The sequence below is a fragment of the Alexandromys fortis genome, unplaced genomic scaffold (assembly GCF_014885135.2).
Source record: "Alexandromys fortis isolate MF-2015 unplaced genomic scaffold, M_Fortis_MF-2015_v1.1 scaffold_222, whole genome shotgun sequence".
In the NCBI taxonomy this organism is placed as follows: Eukaryota; Metazoa; Chordata; class Mammalia; order Rodentia; family Cricetidae; genus Alexandromys; species Alexandromys fortis.
In genome coordinates, this window is record NW_026068108.1 from 1,136,821 (window position 1) to 1,155,754 (window position 18,934).

At 46.9% G+C, this 18,934-nt stretch overlaps 1 protein-coding gene across 3 annotated transcripts in view; it reads right to left on the reverse strand.

Moving 5' to 3' along the window:
* Lrp4 (LDL receptor related protein 4) overlaps positions 1-11,829 on the reverse strand; it is a 64,169-nt gene extending 52,340 nt beyond the window's left edge. For 2 of the 3 annotated variants that reach the window (XR_007589015.1, XM_050124242.1), the window contains exon 1: positions 11,542-11,827. Coding sequence is in view for 2 of the 3 variants with exons in the window: in XM_050124242.1 (XP_049980199.1) it covers positions 11,542-11,593 (52 nt within the window). In the remaining variant the exon portion in view is untranslated. Of the gene's footprint in view, positions 1-11,541 lie in introns of all 3 variants that reach the window. The other variant, XM_050124241.1, reaches the window with a different exon arrangement.
* Positions 11,830-18,934: the final 7,105 nt, after the last annotated feature.

The window sequence follows — 18,934 nt, forward strand, 5'->3', positions numbered from 1 at the left end:
TCTTCTTCTTCTTCTTCTTCTTCTTCTTCTTCTTCTTCTTCTTCTTCTTCTTCTTCTTCTTCTTCTTCTTCTTCTTCTTCTTCCTCTTCCTCTTTTTCTTCTTCCTCTTCTTCTTTGACAGTATCTTACTATGTAGCTCTGATTGACTTGGAACTTTTTGTGTAGACCAGACTGGCCTCAGACTCAGAGATCAGCCTGCCTCTGCCTCACAGACACTGGTATTAAAGGAATGAGTCTCCACATCTGGCTTCAGAGAATCTTTTTGTGAGGTTAACCAAAATCTCCCCATTTACATCTCAGCCCTCTCAACCTAGCTATCTTAGCCATTTCCCAGTGCTTTCTTTGGAAGGGGAAAGGCAACCACACACCGTCCAGTCAGACCTCTGTAACATCGTAGACAGCAGAGATTCCACATTTTTGAGAAGTTAGTTAATCAAAAGTCTGTTTGCTCATCCATAAACTAGGGGTGAAAGCAATTCTATACCAAGATGATGGAGGAAGGTAATTGGTTAATTATAATAAACCAACTGCATGGCCTCATAGCTTAGAACATAGGTGGGTGGAATAGACAGAATAGGATGCTGGGCAGAAGAGGAAGTGAGGTCAGACTCTGCTCTGCTCCCAGAGAGAGCCGACAGCTCGGGAGCAGAGACGCCATGCTCAGCTCTCCTGGAGAGACTCGACAACTCTGCTCTCTGGAGCAGAGACAACAGGATGGATGGAGGCTAGACTCTTCCCAGTAAGCGCACCTTGGGGTGCTTACACACATCATTAGAAATGGGCTAGTCCAGGTGCAAGAATTAGCCTGTAAGGGTTAGAGTTCATGGGCCAAGCAGTTCATAAATGAATACAGTTTGTGTGTTGTTATTTAGGGCATAAGCTAGCCAAGAGGCCGGGGTGTTGGGGACGCAGCCCCGCCGCTTCGTATTTCAACACCAAGAAGTTTGGAAATGGTTCTCTCCTGCCTCTGCTTCCCAAATTCTGGGATTACAGGTGTGGGATGACTATGTGTAGTGTATGAGGTACTGAGGATTGAACATGCTTTGCACATGCTCGCGAGCAGTCTACCAGCTGAACTGCATCCCCAGCTCCTCATGCCTCCTTTTCTTTGGAGGGACAGGGATGAGCCCAGGGCTTCGTGAGTCCACACCTAAGTGTTACACCTCTTAGGCTACTCTTTCTGTGCGATGTCAAAGCCTTTTCCTGTTCACTGGCAGGAAGATGAGGCTACAAACCTTATTTAACAAGAATAAGTTATTTGAAAGTCTATAACTACATCCAGACTGAGGGGCAACTTGACTGATTTCAGCTCCTGAGGCGGCACACTTCAGGGGACATTCTTGTTGCAAACAAAACAGAAAACGCTGAAAGGCAGGGCAATAAGGAACCGCATGGAAATGGAACCAATAAGCCCCATCTACCCAGAGTCTGGAGAGAACTCTACAGACCAGCGTTAGGAGAGTACAGTTTGCCTGGCAAACATCAGTAGTGGTAGCGGTCATCATCATCATCATCATCATCATCATCATCATCATCATCACAGGGCTAAGCAGTAGGCGGTAGGTGGGTCCAGAAGTAAGCTTTTCTAATGCTGCCCTACCTGGACATATTTGACCCAGGCTGAGCTGGAAGTCCCCGTGTGTCCCTTTGTGTTGCTCACTTACTAGACCTAAGTCTCTGGGTTGTTGAAATTGTGTGCCAGACAGCTCTAATCATATTCACAGTGCATGTTCAGTGCTGGATGCATTGGATGAGCACTACAAGTTTGTTAAACGAATGAGCTATGCAGGCTTGAGTCTTGTCACGCCAGAGTCAAAGCAGGAGCCAATCCTCTATCTAACCAGTACTCAGGACAAGTTGATGTTTCTCTTTCCTCAGGCAGCTTCCTGGTTCTAGTGAGGTGAAGCTCTCTCCCTCACTGTATTCTCAGACTGTGCATCTGACTCATTTCTGTCTTACAGACAGCCTTACTTGGCCAATTCCTTCATGACCCTCTCAAAAGGGACACACGAGATACATGATCACGGGTTTCAGAAAGTTCAGGCATCTTCCTTCCTTTTTTCCTTCCTTCTTTCCTTCTTCCCTCTCTTTCTCTCTCTCCTTTTTTTCTACTTTAAAAAGTAGAAAATAAATTCTTTTTTTAAAATATTTATTTATTGGGGCTGGAAAGAAGGCTCAGCAGTTAAGAGCACTGGTTGCTCTTCCAAAGGACCTGGTTCAATTCCCAGCACCCACATGGCAGCTCACAACTGTCTATAACTCCATCTCCATGGACTCTAACACCCCCACACAGACATTCATAAAGACAAAAAAAAAACCAATACACATGAAATGAAAATAAATAAATAAATCCATTTTTTAAATTTATTTAGTGTGCACGCACATGTATATGTGTGTGTGTGTGTGTGTGTGTGTGTGTGCGTGCGCTCATGCTTGAACTCTGAGGAGGACAGAAGAGGGCACTGACTCTTCTAGAACTAGAGTTACTAACAGTTGTGAGCTGCCATATGGGTACTGGGAATCGAACCTAGGTCTTCCGCAAAAACAGTTAATGCTCTTAATCTCTGAGTCATGTCTCCAGCCCCAGAAAATACATTTTTAATAATCAGCACCCAAAGTTATGAAGCAGAAGTATACAATGTTAAGATCATGGAAACAATACTTCCCAGAGTACAAATCCTGTTCCTTCTGGTTCCTGAGCAGTTCATCTATTTATATCTTAGGTTTCCATCAGGAAAAACAACAAAAGAACTCCTACCACAAACACATGTTTTAAAAAAAATACTTAATTTCTGAGAGGTACTTGGCATAACGCCTTCTACATACTATGCACCTTTTAATTTTTGTCTTTAAGATAGGGTCTTGAACTCATGATCCCCTGCCTCAGTCTTCCAAATGCTAGGGTTATAGGAGTACACCACCACACTCTGGTGTGACCTGACACATCTGTAAACTGAGGGATACTGGTCAGTGGTAGAGTGAACACCTAGTACACTCAAGGCTCTGGGTTTAATCCCCGCACAAATAAATAATCAAAACAAGCCAGATGCAGTGGCATGCACTTGTAACCACAGCTACTCAGGAAGCAGAGGCAGCAAGATCCCATGAGTCCAGAGTGCTGGGGCAAGGCTGGACAATATAGAGAGATCCTGCTGCCTAAAATTAAACATAAGGGAGGATGAGGGGATGACTCAGTGGTCAAGCACTAGTCTGGCCCCAGCACTCACAGAAAAGCCTGGTATGGGGTTATGCATTTTAAGGGCTAAGAGGACAGAGTGAGTTTAATCCCAAGGATACACATTGTGGAGGAGAGCGCTAACTTCAAGTTGTCTTCTAGCTTCCACACACAATGCTCTGGTGTACACACACACAATGCTCAGGTGTACACACATACACACAATGCTCTAGTGCACACACACACATAATGCTCTGGTATACACACATAAAATGCTCTGGTGTATACACACACAATGCTCTGGTGTACACACACATAATGCTCTGGTGTACACACACACAATGCTCTGGTGTACACACACACACTGCTCTGCTGTACACACACACAATGCTCTAGTGTACACACACACACACACACACACAGCGTTTTTTTTTTTAAAAAAATTCAAAGAGCCCACATTGGAGCACTGGACAGAAATCTCAAGGTCCAAATCAGGAGCAGAAGGAGAGAGAGCACAAGCAAGGAACTCAGGACCGCGAGAGGTGCACCCACACACTGAGTCAATGGGGATGTTCTATCGGGAACTCACCAAGGCCAGCTAGCCTGGGTCTGAAAAAGCCTGGGATAAAACCGGACTCGCTGAACATAGCAGACAATGAGGACTACTGAGAACTCAAGAACAATGTCAATGGGTTTTTGATCCTACTGCACATATTGGCTTTGTGGGAGCCTAGGCAGTTTGGATGCTCACCTTACTAGACCTGGATGGAGGTGGGTGGTCCTGGGACTTCCCACAGGGGAGGGAACCCTGATAGCTCTTTGGGCTGACGAGGGAGGGGAACGTAACTGGGGGAGGGGGAGGGAAATGGGAGGCTGTGGCGGGGAAGAGACAGAAATCTTTAATAAATAAATAAACGGAAAAAAAATAAAAAATTGAAAGAGGTGTAAATTTTCCAACCTGGATCTTGCAGGACAACTGAGATGTAAAATACTCTGTTCTGGGGACTGGAGTGGTGCGGTGTTTAAGAGCACTGGCTGTTCTTCCAGAGGACCAGTGCTGCCTTCTCAGCTCCCGCATGGTGGTTAACAAACTAGTACTTCAGTTTTAGGGAATCTGATACCTACTTCTGGCCTCCTCAGACACCTGTAATCATGTGGTCCACAGACCAATCAATACACATCAAGCTAATTTTCAAATTAGCTCAAATCCTGATGCAGTTACTCAATGACAGCAAACCGTTCTAAGCCTCAGTTTCCCATCTATAAAATATGTTGGTGTTCGGCTGGAACCTCCAGCTCACTCCAGCTTGATTCAGAAAGCCCCACTCCTCTCTCTCCAATCCCGGCCCTCTCAGAGAATCTCCAACAAAGGCACCAAAAAGCCCAGTTCTACATTCTTGGTGACTGCAGCAGCTCCTCCCCTGAAGTCGCCAGTAGCCCAAGAGGCAGACGAAAGCGGTCAACTTTTGATCATACTTGCGCACAAACCCAGCTGTGGATGGCGCATCCCACCCCTCACTACAAGCTGCATAAACTCCCTGCTTTACTTCAGCCACGTGCCTACCCCTTCCCAGGCTCTGGGGCTGGCGGGGCACACCCGCAAGTTGCTTTGCTCAAATCTATCTATCTATCTATCTATCTATCTATCTATCTATCTATCTATCTATCTATCTATCTATTCTTTTGCTTTTTCAATTGGACTTGATCTGCCTTACCCCTGGCATCCATATACTCAAAGAGTCTGGGATGTTCTGCTGGAAGTTCCACCCTAAGCTCCCTCCCCCATCTCTCTCCAAACCATTCCCGCAGGGTATTTAAACTGCCCCCCCCCCCTCAGAGACAGGCGATCTTCTAGTCTTCCTTTCCCATCTCCTCTCTGGGCAGCTGGAAAACTAACCAAGAGTGTTGTATCCATTAAACCTGAACCTTTTCTAAATCGGTTTGATTTGATCTGATTTGGATACTGTGTCAGTGGAGAGGCTTATTGGGGTGCCGAAACTTTTCAGAAACCTATTATCGGATTACAAAAACCCTACTAGTTCGTAGCAACACCTCCCTCCTAAGAACATCAGCAACGCGGCACAAAGCTCAAAACGAACCACATAGAGTACATTTGTATTTCTTAGACCACGTGACCCAGTTTGTAGCACAAAAATAGTCAGGAGAGAAAAGTAGAAGCTCCCTTTTGAAAAGAACCATTGAAAACAGTGGTTCTCAACTTGGGGGTCTCAGCTTCGTGGGGAACTCAAACAACCCTTTCACTGGGGTTGTCTAAGACCATTGGAAGTACCAGATATTTGCATTACAGTTCATAACAGTAGCAAAGTTACAGTTATGAATTAGCAACTAAAATAATTCTATGGTTGGGGTTGAGGAACTGTATTAAAGAGTTGCAGCTTTAGGAAGACTGAGAACCACAGATTTAAAGTCTTTCACTTTTCTGTTTCTCTGAACCTCAAGGGAAACTTCTTGCTTAAACTACCTGGAGTGGGAAAACAGAATGAAGAAAGCCTCTTCCCTCCCTATTTTGGCTAAGCCCGGCATCTCCGTTTGTTTCAAAAATGCTGCAGTCAAACCAACTCTTATCTTCACCCATGTCCACAAGATGGTAGCAGCTGCGTTCCAAAGGCTGGAGCCATGAGAAGGGAACATACATCACCCCCAACCCCCGCTCCCCCACCCCAGGCCCTGCCCTCTGCAGGTCTGACAGGAAGTGGAGGCACTGAGCGGTGATCCCCGAGACACTGACAACCTCAGAAGGTGCTTTACCCCACGTGCTAATCAGGTAGGTGTCTCTCTTAATACCTTATTTTATACCTGCCTGGCCTTACACCCAAAAATTGGGAGATGATACCTCCCAGTCCCCCAAAAGGCACTGCCTTGAGCCTGGAGCTCCCTGTCTGCAGAAAATCTCCGGTGATAAATTATGTAGCAGCACCTTTGTGCGGCTGCCTATCAGCCAGACGGGAGGTTTGCCCCAGTCTTTTGTTTCCAGCTTGGCTAGAAGCTCTGATCCTTAGCTCTGCACAGAGGTGAGGGGAAGCTTCCATAAGCCAAGTCAGGGCTTGCTGTGAGTCCTAGCCAGGCTTTCTCCAGCTGGGGCTCAGGAAGCACCCCTCCCTCCTCAATCTCACCTGAATGGTGGGGAGCAGGTGTCAGAAATAGTTGAGAGACCATCAGCTCAATCGCAGGACCCAAATGGGTGCCTAAGTGCACTGAAAGAATGAAGTCTGCACGGATGGGCAGAAGAGGTGGTGCCCAAGGGCACCTGGGATATTTGCTTCTTGCTAAATGAAAGGCACAACAGAAACTACAAGTCCAGGAAGCTAAAAGAATCAGCTTTTCTTGCCGGCTGCTCTGGGTTACAACTTTCTGCAGTCCCAGAAACATCACAACCCCAGCACCAACTTAAAAGGAAGAAACAAAGAGACAACAGGGATCAAACTTTGTGGTGGAGAAGCTGAGGGTTGGGGGTGAGTCTGGGGCTGTAGACACACATCAGTTTCTCACACACTGCCAGGACTCCTGATTGAAGACTGGCCGGGAAGAAAGCATGCTCCCAACAGCCCAGCCCCCAAACTGGGGCCTGACTCCTCCCACAGGCCAGTGCGAGGGACAGGTTGGAATTCCAAACTGTACCAACTACAAGAGATCTCTGGCAACCCCTCTCACCCTGGGTCACAGCAATCTTAGGGTGAGAAGTTGTAAGGCTTACTTCTGACCCCTCAATTGGGATGTTCCCGAAGGAGTTCCTCTCTCTCAAGAGCAGGAACCCGGTAATAAAGCTCTTTTCTGGAAGTGAGGAAGGAGGGAATGATGCTTTGGTTTCACTAGATTTTCAAGAAGGAAAATGAAAGAACAAGTCATTTCATAGAGAAAAAAAGAAGAGGGCGGTTGGGGGAAACCAACCGAAATGAATGAAGGACCAAGTCTCCTTTATCATATGAGACACTGCAATGTAACTTATCTGGCTCCCACAGTCTAAATCCCAGAGCCATCTCTGATCCATGTAAGTAATCTTACTAACAAACAGTTGACATTTATCTAGGCCTATAGCTGCATAGCAGTTGTCAGGCTCCGGGCTGGATAATTGGAACATTCTATCATCTCTTAATTTTTACAGCATGAAATTTTCACGGGTGAAAAGATATTACTACTACTGTCTCCCACTCTAACTTTATTTGCAGATAAGAGCCCCAAAGTTCAAGAAGAGCCAGTGTTTTTGCATAGATTCACCAAAAAGTATCAAAGCCAGGTGTCAAACCTGCCTGCCTGAGCTTTCTCAAATGCTGAGTGAGGTATGTTGCGATCAGACTCGGACGCGCAAGTTCACTGAATGGATGACCAGATACCTATGTGGAATGCTCAACTGCCCAGCTCCTGAGTGCACTGAGAGTGAGCCTGACCACACGAGCTCTGGGCTTCAGGAGGGCAACAAGTGTAGGTAGTCGTCAGTGCTATTTTTAGAGCCACACTCAGATTCCACCAACTAAACCTCAGCACCGAGTCTTTCTCGGGATACTGACTCTCATCAGGCTAAGGAGAGAAAGACACTCACTGTTGGAGAGAAGATGGCCACCAGGATACAGCCTGGAACTCACATGTCCCATGTCCAGGCATCTGTGACAAAACATGGCTACACTATACAAAGGATGTAGAGATGGTGGCTAGCAACAGGCTAACAGACCCAGCTGACCAAAGACACAGAACTTGCCTATAAATTTGAGGTATGTCCAGTAATAAGACAAGATACATTTTTAGTCTCTGAAATTATTCTGTTCTCATTCAAGATCACCCCCGGCCCCATATTGGTTATCTCTTTAAAAAGCAGCAGCATCCCATCATCTTTCACCCTAGGGGCCAAGACTAGCAGTTAGTCTGTAGAGAGCTTATGTAAAGAGCGGCAGAGCATCCTGTCCTCTGTGACCTCCTGTGTTCTCTGCTGGTCCAGAGGATGTGCGTGCACAGCGTGCTTCTGTCAGACACGGCCTGACTTAGCTCCCTTGCACCTGTTGTTCTTAATACCAGGTGCCAGTTGCAAAGATGCCATCTGATATTCAACAGGGGACAGAAGAGGAAATCCAGAATCAGTGACAAGCCAAGCATCTTGCACAAGTCTAAGAGATCAAGGGCAAGGTCACTCAAGTGCCATGACAACCATGGTCATGACAACAACCACATGGAAACAAGACAGTCTCGAGCTAGATTATTCAGAACTCATCCTCAGAAACTTTTTTTGAAATCTACCTAAGCATTCCTGGGCAGAACTGCCAGGGCTCACTTACCAAGAAAAGACTTCCAAGGTGGTTTGCACACTCCAGTCATAATTCACAGTATAAAAATACCCGTGGCTATTACTAGCCATTTTAGTTTCCTTCCAAAAATCTTAAAATTTAAAAACAAGAGCATGCTGGGCGATGGTGGCGCACGCCTTTAATCCCAGCACTCGGGAGGCAGAGGCAGGCGGAGCTCTGTGAGTTCGAGACCAGCCTGGTCTACAGAGCTAGTTCCAGGACAGGCTCCAAAACCACAGAGAAACCCTGTCTCGAGAAAACAAAAAACAAAAAAAACAAAAACAAAAACAAACAAACAAAAAAAAAACAAGAGCATTTGCTGTTGTTAGCTTTAGTTTTTGAGACAGAGTCTCAAGAAGGTGGCTGAGGATGACCTTGAACTGCTAATTCTCTTGCATCTACCTACCACGTGTAGGCTTTTTGTACTATGAGAAAAGGGTCTTGTTCCTTAGTCTGGGATGACCTCAAACTATGTAGCCCAGACTGGCCTCACCCTTGCTTCAATCCTCTTGCCTCGGTCTCCCAGTTGCTAGCATTAGAGATAAGCCACCATGCCTAAGTTTTCCTCCTTTTTATTTTTATGTGTGTGAGTAGGGTTTTGCCTTGCATATATGTCTGTGCACCACATGTGTGAAGTACTCAAAGAGGCCAGAAGAGGGTGTCAGATTCCCTGGAACTGAAGTTACAGAACAGTTGTGAGCTGCCAAGTAGGTGGTGGGGATGAAACCCAGCTCCTCCAGAAGAACGGCCAGTGCTCTTAACCACTGAGCCATCTCTCCAGCCACATCCTTCTAAATTTTGAAGAATGGATTGTGGATCGTGATCTATGCCAATACCAAACAGAGAGGCTCTAGAAACCCCCCACCCCCAAGGACTATTAGAATATAAATAAGCATTTCGGTCTGGTGTTGAATTCACTTCTAGCTGAGGTTGTCTACGTAAGCAAAGCTTTTCAGAAGCACCTCTTTAGCGGGCCTGGACTTATTGCTAGGGATCCTAGTGGGATTTAGGGGTGGGGGTGGGGTGACGGTTGCAGAATTCCGAATCTGTTTTCTATGGGTCTCCAAGTCCTGCTCAGTGTTAGGCCCTGAAAAGTGCCATTTTTTTTCTACCTCTGCCTACTCCGTGTGCACAGGAAGTCTCCAACTTAGAAGTTTCTATTAAACTTTTTCATTTAAAAATGAACCTAAACAAGCCACCAAGAACCCTCTAATGCTTTTTCTGTAAAGCTTAAGAGTCTCCAATTCTCTGCCCCGTTCTCACCCCCCATCCTCCAGGCAGATGTAAAGTTCGCAGCTGTGACAGCAGTGGATTCCTCTTGGCCAGACTCAGTCCGGAACCTCCCAGCTCCCCCTTCCCTGGGGCAGAAGGCGACAATCTCCTCTTTGGCTTTGTTGGTATCCGTTTTAGCCCCCACGCTACCCCCCTTTTCCTAGTGCCTAGCTATTTCCCCTTGATCTTTTTCAAAACTTCCTCCAGGGGGCCGGGAGGAAAGTTCCATCCCCTTCCCTTGCAGCCCAAAGGGGGAAACCCCCCAAAAGCATAGCTGTCCCTTTAAGGGGCCCATGTGGTGGGAAGAACAGTTACATTCCTACCCCAGTAGGGCTGCTGTCCCAACACGCCGAAGAGGCTACAAATAACCTTCGAGGAGAGAGTCCGGGAGGGGGAGAGCGAGCCGTGAAGAGGAACGTGGGTCGGCCAGGCTACCACTCCTCAGAGAAAAGACTCCGTCGGCGCTAGACACCACATGGAAAAAAGCCATTGAAAACCCACGCGTAGTTTAAATAACAGACACCAAAACTCTGTTTTGGATTCGGGAGCTAAAACAACCTTTAAAACAAGTGCCCAGACAGCTCCACACCCTACCAGGCAAGTTCCGAAATCTGCACTTTCCACACGAGCTCCTCCAAGTGAAAGAAAGAACCCGAGCACCGCCAGGGTCTGCAGACCGCTCTTACTGAACCCCACCCCCTCGTCCAGCAGCCGAGAGAATCGAAAGAACTGGATCTCCCCCACGTGGAAAAGACGGCGGGTGAATATGGTTGGAGTTCCAAGATCGATCTTTGCTCTTTGGGCACAAACTCAGAGGCAGCTGCTAAATCACAGGGTGCACCCTATGTTCCCAAGCGGCTGCAGAGAGGCAGATTCCACTGGAGTCCTAAGTAGACACAACAGTTGCGTCCGGGCACCGAACACGTTATTAATAAAGAGCAGATGAAGCAGCAGTGCCGCTGCCATTCGCCCAACTCCCCCGAGGCCAAGGCCCCATTGCATGGACCAGGAAGCTGCCTATGGAAGTTCCCTAAGAACGCGCCCCCCACCCCGCCCTCTACCCAGGCCAGGACGGATCTGCCGGAGCCCTCCAGTAGTTTCTTCCCTTAATTTCCTCCCCAACCTCTTTTCCATTGCTGTTCCCCACCCCTCCCTTGGGAAGGATCCGGGGCAGGAAGCTGATTGGCCGCAGCTAGGAGAGGGAACCCAAAACTCCACTTAGGGGAGATGCTGCAAAGACCCTAGGAGATAACCTGGTATGGAGTCCGAGGAACCGATCCTCAAGTCCATGAATCCTGGATGCTCAAATAACTCAGATTCTGTTGGGCCCCTCTCTGCAATCCACCCGGGATCCCACAGACCCTGGAAGGAGGACTATTTACAATTTATGGGTTTAGCGACCATCCTCCCCGCCTCCCTTTCTTTGCACACATTCATTCGCACGCACCAGGGACACGGAAACCCTGCCTTAATCTGAAAGGGAACCAACACCTAGCTCTTTAAAGAGCAACGAAGGAAGCCGAGCGAGCGTCTCGGATCATATGCCACTCGGCCCAGACCACAGCGGGGACGAGTCCCTCCACCACTGTCCCCTCTCGTGCTTGAAGAGCTGCCGGAGCTCCTCAAGCTTGCTTTCCTCCGCGTGCTCTGCCAGGGTAACTGCTTGAAGTGAGCTCGAGGTTGGGATCTCAGGCCCCAGCCTGCGCCGTTCCGCTCCCGGGAGGCGAGTCCTGCAGGGCCAGACTCAGGGACAAGCTTTCCCGGTGGCCCGGTCGGCGCGGGCGCTGCGACGCAGCTTACCGTGTGCGCAGAGCAGGGCGCCTAGCAGCAGCGCGCCCCACCACCGCCTCATGGTGCTGCGGCCGCCGCCGGAGCTCCCTGCCGGCCCGGGGGTCCCGCGGGCTCCAACGGGAAGCCGGGGCTGAGAGAATCAGCTGAGGGTCCCCCCCGGGGTGGAAAATGTCCCGGGTCCAGCGCGGCCGACTCGCCCTACAAGTCGCCCTCCCGGCCGCTGCCTTCTCCAGTGCTGCCGAAGCCGAAGCCGAAGCCGCCCCGCCAGGGGACCCGGAGGGGGTGTCCCGAGCCCGACCGCCCCGCCCCCCGCGCCTCTGCCCCCGCCACCACCGCCGCGCCTGGTCCCGCCCCCGACTCAGGCCCTGCCCCTTCCCGCCCTCTGCCCTCGCCCCCCGGTTCCCGGATCCCACCCGCTAGTGCCTCCTTTACTAGCCCTGGCTCCTACTCAAGCCGCCCCAACATTCCTAGCCTTCCGGAGAGGGCCCCTTATCTGTCCCCATTACTGCTACTCAAATGTCCCCAGCTTAAAAAGAAAATTATCCTAGTGGCAACTCTCTGCCCGGGTTCATTCTAGTTCTACACCAGGGAGGAGCACCCCTGCTGAACCAAGTCGCCTGGGCTTGACCCCGGCCCCCTACCAGCCCAAATCCAGACTTTATTGTAATGTCTCAAAATATGCAAGGCTTCTGAGTGCTTAATTCTCTCGACCTTTATTGATATAAAGCAAGAGGCATCAGGGGCCCTGCCCTGCTACGTCTTAACTAGCGTTCTCACTGTCAGAATTCCTTTTCTGAAGTTTTTCTTCTTGCACTCCAGCCCCTCCCCCGTTCTAGGCAATGTTGTTCTAGGGCTAAATAACTAGGCGACCTCCCCCTTTCATTTACTCGTTTCCTGAGGTGAGGTTGTCTGGGTCCTGTCGCCCAGTTCAGACGTCCAGATTTGGCCCAGACACACTCAGTTCCTCCTCACTGTCTGTAAATCAGCAGTTGTTAGCCTCTTCATCTCTGACTCTCTGATCCTGGCCAGGAAGGGGGTGGGGTGGGGTGAGGAAATAAATCCGTGCTAGGAGTTGCACCCCCGCAAGACCTCTGCCTTCCTCCAGCTTCCGTCTGGAGGGCCTTCCAGCAATATGAAACGTTTGGATTACTAAATAAATTTGTAAACTATTCCCGATGTTATCACTGTGGCCTATCCCTCTCCCCCATGTATACCAGTAGTTAGTTTTGCCGCCTCTCATGTTCCCAAGTTGTTTTGTTGCTTTATGCCTACACCTCCAACTTTGTTAGGGCCTGAGATATCACTTTCTCTCCAAATTGATAGATAAACCAGCATCATCTGATTTTCAATCATCTTAGCCTGGATTTAGCTGAGAGGGAAGTAATTTGGTATAGTGCAAAGTGAATATTAGGCATTTTCTCCAAATGAATAGGTTGACATTTCATTCTTGCTTGTTTTCCATTTTCCAAGGCTTTCACTTTAAATTGCTGTCTTTGACCAAAGCTAACATTAAGCATACTTAGTGAAAGCTACAATAACAGAAAAATGTGATATTAACTCTTTCTTAGTCCGTACTTTATGCTGTGCTCACACCGCCCACCCCTGAAATTTTTGCCTAGATGCAATTTAGTTGAATTTAGCATCACCATGGTAACTAATGTCTAGATAATTTTGGCTGTGTAATTCTTCTTGGAGACTGAAGATGGCAGTAGAATCAGATAAGGATTCCGTGGGAAAGACGGTGGGTCTGTCGGGCTTGCTGTCACAGGTCACTTCGCCCAAAGTGAAAGGAGAGAAAAGTGAAGGGTGAGGCCATTCCCCAGCCTGCCCTTACCGTCCTACGTTCTTGGTTGTCTCAGGATTTCAAAACACGCTGCTTAGGAAGACTCGCTGTTCAAACACGATGAGAAAGACCTTGTGATTTTGGAGATGATACTTTGTTCCAAATGGCAACTAGCGACATGTGGTATAAAGAATACATTTGTCCCAAACGAATCCAGAACAGACGTTCCCCATACTTTTAATGTCAGGAGATTAAGAACTTATAAACAGTTTCCACTCTGATGCAAAGGACAGGTCCCTTTCCAGAGGAAAGATTTGTGTTGCTTTTCTGGGACTGGCGATGAAGTGGGGGACTGGCTGTCTCACTCACTGAGAGAGACTGCATTTTCAACGAGCATCCCAAGTCCTGCAGCATGCTTCAGCACAGCAACATTCTTGGCCGCTGTGAGTCACTGGGACTATCAATGGGTAAAAACTGACTTCATGCAGTTCCTGCCTGGGTCACCCCCTAGAGTGAGTTAAGTCTTAGCTGTCAGAAACTATTCTTATGCCAGAGGGAGTTAGCCGTATTTATTTTTACCAGGCCTCTCAGACTTTCTTGTTTGGAGTGAGAGACCCTGAAAAGCACGCCAGAATGGGCTGTTTGTCTTCCTTTTACAGTCCTGTGGGACATGCACATACAACATTTGTAGGGAACTGCCAATTCCCGAGGGGTCTCCGAGGCCTTGGTTTCCTCAGAAACGCCACCCCCTTTCCTTCATCCTTCTAGGGCAATCCAGCGAGCTAAATTTCTAAGATCACAACATTGCCTTTCATCCCACCATCACTAATGACCTTTTCAAAACAAGCCAGAAACGGGCCCGATTTTGATCCAGTTGTGGCGGTAGGATTCCTGTAACCCAGGCATAGTTCTGCAATTTAATTTCTAAGTACAATTCTTCTAAAAGTGATAAAGGCCTGGTACTTCGCATTTTAAGACATTTGATCAGGAGAGACTTTGCAGGCTTGGGGTAGTATCTACTGGCATTTTTTAAAGTGGACACCATTGATATATGGTGGGTTGGGTTAGGTGAAGCCAAGTTGCTGGTGAGCATCCTATAATAAACAGGACACTCTCCAACATGAACGAATTACCAGTCCAACTAGTAAGTAATGCTGAGCTTGAGAAACTACTTTATTTCATTTTTAAAAAAATGTCTAAAAGCCAGTCAGTGCCGGCGCATGCCTTTAATCCCAGCACTTGGGAGGCAGAGGCAGGCAGATCTCTGTGAGTTCGAGGCCAGCCTGCACTACAAGAGCTAGTTCCAGGACAGGCTCCAAAACTACATAAAAACCCTGTCTTGAAAAACCAAAAAAGAAAAAAAATGTCTGATCATGTTTTGTCTTTGTGAGGATGTCAGATCCTCTGGAACTGCAGTTACAGACAGTTGTGAGCTGCCATGTGGTTGCTGGAAATTGAAACTGGGTTCTCTGGAAAGGCAGCCAGTGCGCTTAACCACTGAGTTATCTTTCCAGCACAGAGAAACTACTTTTAAAAATTGAGAATAGCAGTGTTCAAATGAGCCCCGTCATCTTTGCGAGCTCACTAACTTGTTAAAAGCAATCCAAATGGAGGGGGAAAGTCCTTAAAATTCTCCAAGGGTACTGGCTTACGCTTGTAATTTCAGCACTTGGGAAGCTGATCCAAGAGGGCTGAAGGAAACTCATGGCTGATCTGTGTTCCATAGTGAATTCCTAGGCCAGCCTGCATTACAGTGTAAAATCCTGTCTCAAAAAAAAGCAGAAAGATACAAAAAGGGAAAAAAAGAGCCCTTGACTCAAAACACAAGCAAACAAAACAACAATAACAACAAAAAAGAACAGAAAGATACAAAAAGGGAAAAAAAGAGCCCTTGACTCAAAACACAAGCAAACAATAACAATGACAACAAAAAAGAACAGAAAGATAAAGAAAAAACAATTACAAGAGAAAGCAAGAAAGACACAATTAAAAGATCTAAGAGCCTGGTCCTATAGCTCTGTACATAAGCCCGTTTCTAGTAGCCATTCATTTAGTGAGCCATTAAAAGTCATTTACGCCAGGTACTGTGCGAACAGTTGTGAACAAATACATTGGGATTTCTGGAATTTGTAATTTAATGGCCCCAAAGGGCTGTACATTTGCAATAAAAGAATGATCTTGTAAATGAACTTAGAGTTAGATAATAAAGGGATCAAAGGAAAATGTGGGGCTCTATGATGGGGAGACCTAGCTTAGACTGGGAGTTTAAGGAAGGCCTGTTAGAAGAATTGACAGCTGAGCACCTGTCTCCCACACACGGGACACTGCGTTAGATCACAACAACAAGGAGAAAAAGGAAAAAAAGAAAAGTCATCAGACTAAGAGTATCTGGGATGGTCTACCAGGGCAGAGGGAACAGTATATACAAAGGCCTTGGACCAGGGAAGAACCCATAGCCTTTATGAAAGAGTTATCACAGGCTTCAGAAATGGCTCAGCGGTTAAGAACACTGGCTGTTCTTCTGAAGGGCTTAGGCTTGGGTTCAGTTCCTAGCACCTACACTGCAGCTCGGAGCCATCTACAGCTTCAGTCCTAGAGGATCCAGTGCCCCCTGGGCATACACTTGATGCACAGACATACATGCAGGAAAAACACTCATACACATAAAATAAAAACACCTTCTGAAAAAATTTGAAGAGCATCATAAACAGTATGACTAAGATTTTATCAAGGTTGGACGAGGTGTTGGTTAGTATTTTATCAATTTGACACAAATTGGAGTCACATGGGAAGAGAAAACCTCTTTTTCATATCCTAATGACCAAGGAGGAGGAGGGCTCAGCCTCTATGGGCTGTGCCCCCCTGGACAGGTGGTTCTGAGTTATATGAGAAAGCAAACTGAATTAGCCAGGGTTCTATTCTTCTGTTCTCTCTGCTTAAGCATCTGCCTCCAGTTCCTGCTTTCGCTTCCCTCAACGACTGACTGTACCCCGAAAGCCAAAGAAACTCTTTTATCCCCAAATAGGTTTTGGTTAGAGTTTTGTTTCAGCAACAGAAAGTGAACTAGACAGAGGCAACTGCTACAGTCTAGGAGCTGTGGACTTCTCAGAGGACAGTACTTCTGCAATCCTCCACCTGTTGGTTAGTTTGTTTGGGGGTACTGGGGTCTCATGTAGCCCCTGCTAGTTGAAGTCATCATGAAACCAAAGATGACTTTAAACTCCTAATCCTCCTGCTTCCACCTCCCAACAGTGCTGGGATTACAGGCATGTGCCACCATGTCCAATTTCAACTTCTGTGCTTCCTGGCACTGATTCCAGTGCCCACATTTTTTCCCCCTAGCTCAGCAGTGAAGCTTGAGCCAGGACCTGGGGCAGATGGCTGATTTTATGCCCTGGCCTAACTTGGGGCACACCCTGAAAGGTGGGGCTTTGCAGAACATTTTTATCTCCTGCGAGCCTGATCTTCACACACCTGACACAGATAAACAGGGCCTCTGCAGAAAACAGCTTGCTTATTGCAGCAGCAAAGATAAACGGAGAATGGTGGTAACTAGACCGTAAGCAAGCACTTGTTTAATAGCAAATAGAAATCAAAATCCCTATAAACGGTCTTTGTTTTCACGTGTGGTCTTTTAGAATTTGTGTTCTGTGAAGCAGCCATAGTCATTTCTTTAAAAAGATAACCCTAATCATGCCATGTCCTAAGATCCTTGCTTTCGCGTGCTCTTGAGGCCCTTCACGAGCCCAGCCATGCCTGTTGTAGTCCTTCCCCCACTCACTCTGTTCTGGCCGCGTGCCTTTCCTTCAGCTCCGAAGCAGGCCATCATTGCTGTCTTAGAAACTTCGCGTGTGCTGTGTCTTCCGCTCCAAATGCTGTGTCCTCTTGCTGGTCTTACTTTGGCATTACAACCTCAAACATGAGATGCCCCATGTTGCCACTGTCGTGTTCTCAACTCACACACCACCCTAGTTCTGCAGCACCTACCACCTTTTGAAATAAAGCTCATTTGCTGTTTCATGCGTATTGTTTCCTTCCAAGGCACTGAATACTAAGCTTCAGTGATGTGGGATCTTATTTTATTCTCTGATACCTTAAAACTGTGCCTGCCACATATGCCTCAACACTTCTTTCTGGTTAAATGAATGAAAACCGGACGGTCTGCCAAGTATGGGAAAAGGCAGAGATGAGTAAGATGGGGCTCCTAACTTTAGCGACGGAGAGGCAGACTTGAAATCAGGGATCTTGTGGTGGAAGTATGAGCACACGGCTAGGAAACGAGAAAAGGCAATTCTTGAGAGCAAGGTAGCTGGACAGTGAGGAGGGGGTTGTCTCTGCTGGGGAAAGAAGGGAGCTGACGGTGAGGTGCAATCCAGATGGGAGAGATGGCATAACAAAGCCTTAAGGAATCCAAAGTGGCTGTCAAGTACAAAGAATGATCAATAGTCTTTTGTAGCTAGGAAAACCAAAGCTGAGATCTTAATCAGCTACTGCTAAAAATTGTTCCTGAATTAAATATCCACTACATATTTTTACTTGTTTGTTTAATGAACATTTAGAAAGTTCTTGCAAAATATAAAGTGAAAGTCTCCTTTTTTTTAATTTAAAATGTGTGTTGGTGCTTTACCTGCATGAATGTCTGTGTGACACATCCATGCAGTGTGGAGGAGATGGGAAGACGGGGCAGATTTCTGGAACTGGAGTTACAGATGGTTGTGAGCAGCCATATAGGTATATGGGAACTTGGACTCAAACTCGGGTCCTCTGGAAAAACACCCCTTGCTCTTAGTTCCTAGCATCTTTCCAGCTCCAAATTCTTATTTTTGAAATTTATTTTCAAACACACACACATGCACGCACACACACACACAATGGGAAGTTGAAAGAGAGTTTTGCTAAATAGCCCAGATTGGCCTAGAACTTGTGATCCTCCTGCTTGAACCCCCCAAAGGCTGGGACTATGTCAGTTACCCTTTTATTTTTTCATACCTCTGATTCTATACAATGAGGAAGAACACTTTCCCAGGTAAAGAGAAGAATTAGGTAGTAGGTTAACAACAGGTCTTCTTTAACTGACATCTAAAATTTTATTCCTCTGTGAAAATCTATTTTTTAATTTTTAATTTTATTTTATGTGTATCAGTCTGTGTGAAGGTGTCAGATCTTGCAGTTACAGACAGTTGTTAGCTGCCATGTGGGTGCTGGGAATTGAACCCAGGTGCTCTGGAAGAGCAGTCAGTACTCTTAACCACTGAGCCATCTCTCCAGCGACCCCATGAAAATCTTAATAGGCTAATCTAAATAATTTTAAGAAAATATTTCTGTCCAGACATAGTAACACTTTTAATTCGAGCACAAGTTGGAAGACGTGGGGGTGGCAGGCAGATCTCTGTGAGTTCAAGGCCAGCCTGATCTACATAGTAAGAACCAAACAAAGAAAAAATACAAGATGAAAACAAGAAAAAAAGAAAGAAAAAAGGAAGAAAGGAAGGAAGGAAGGAAGGAAGGAAGGAAGGAAGAAAGGAAGGAAGGAAGGAAAGAAGAAAGGAAGGAAAAGATTCTCATAAAATCAGAAGAGTTATAATCTAGGTTTTTGTTCTGCTAATGTGTACCACAGAA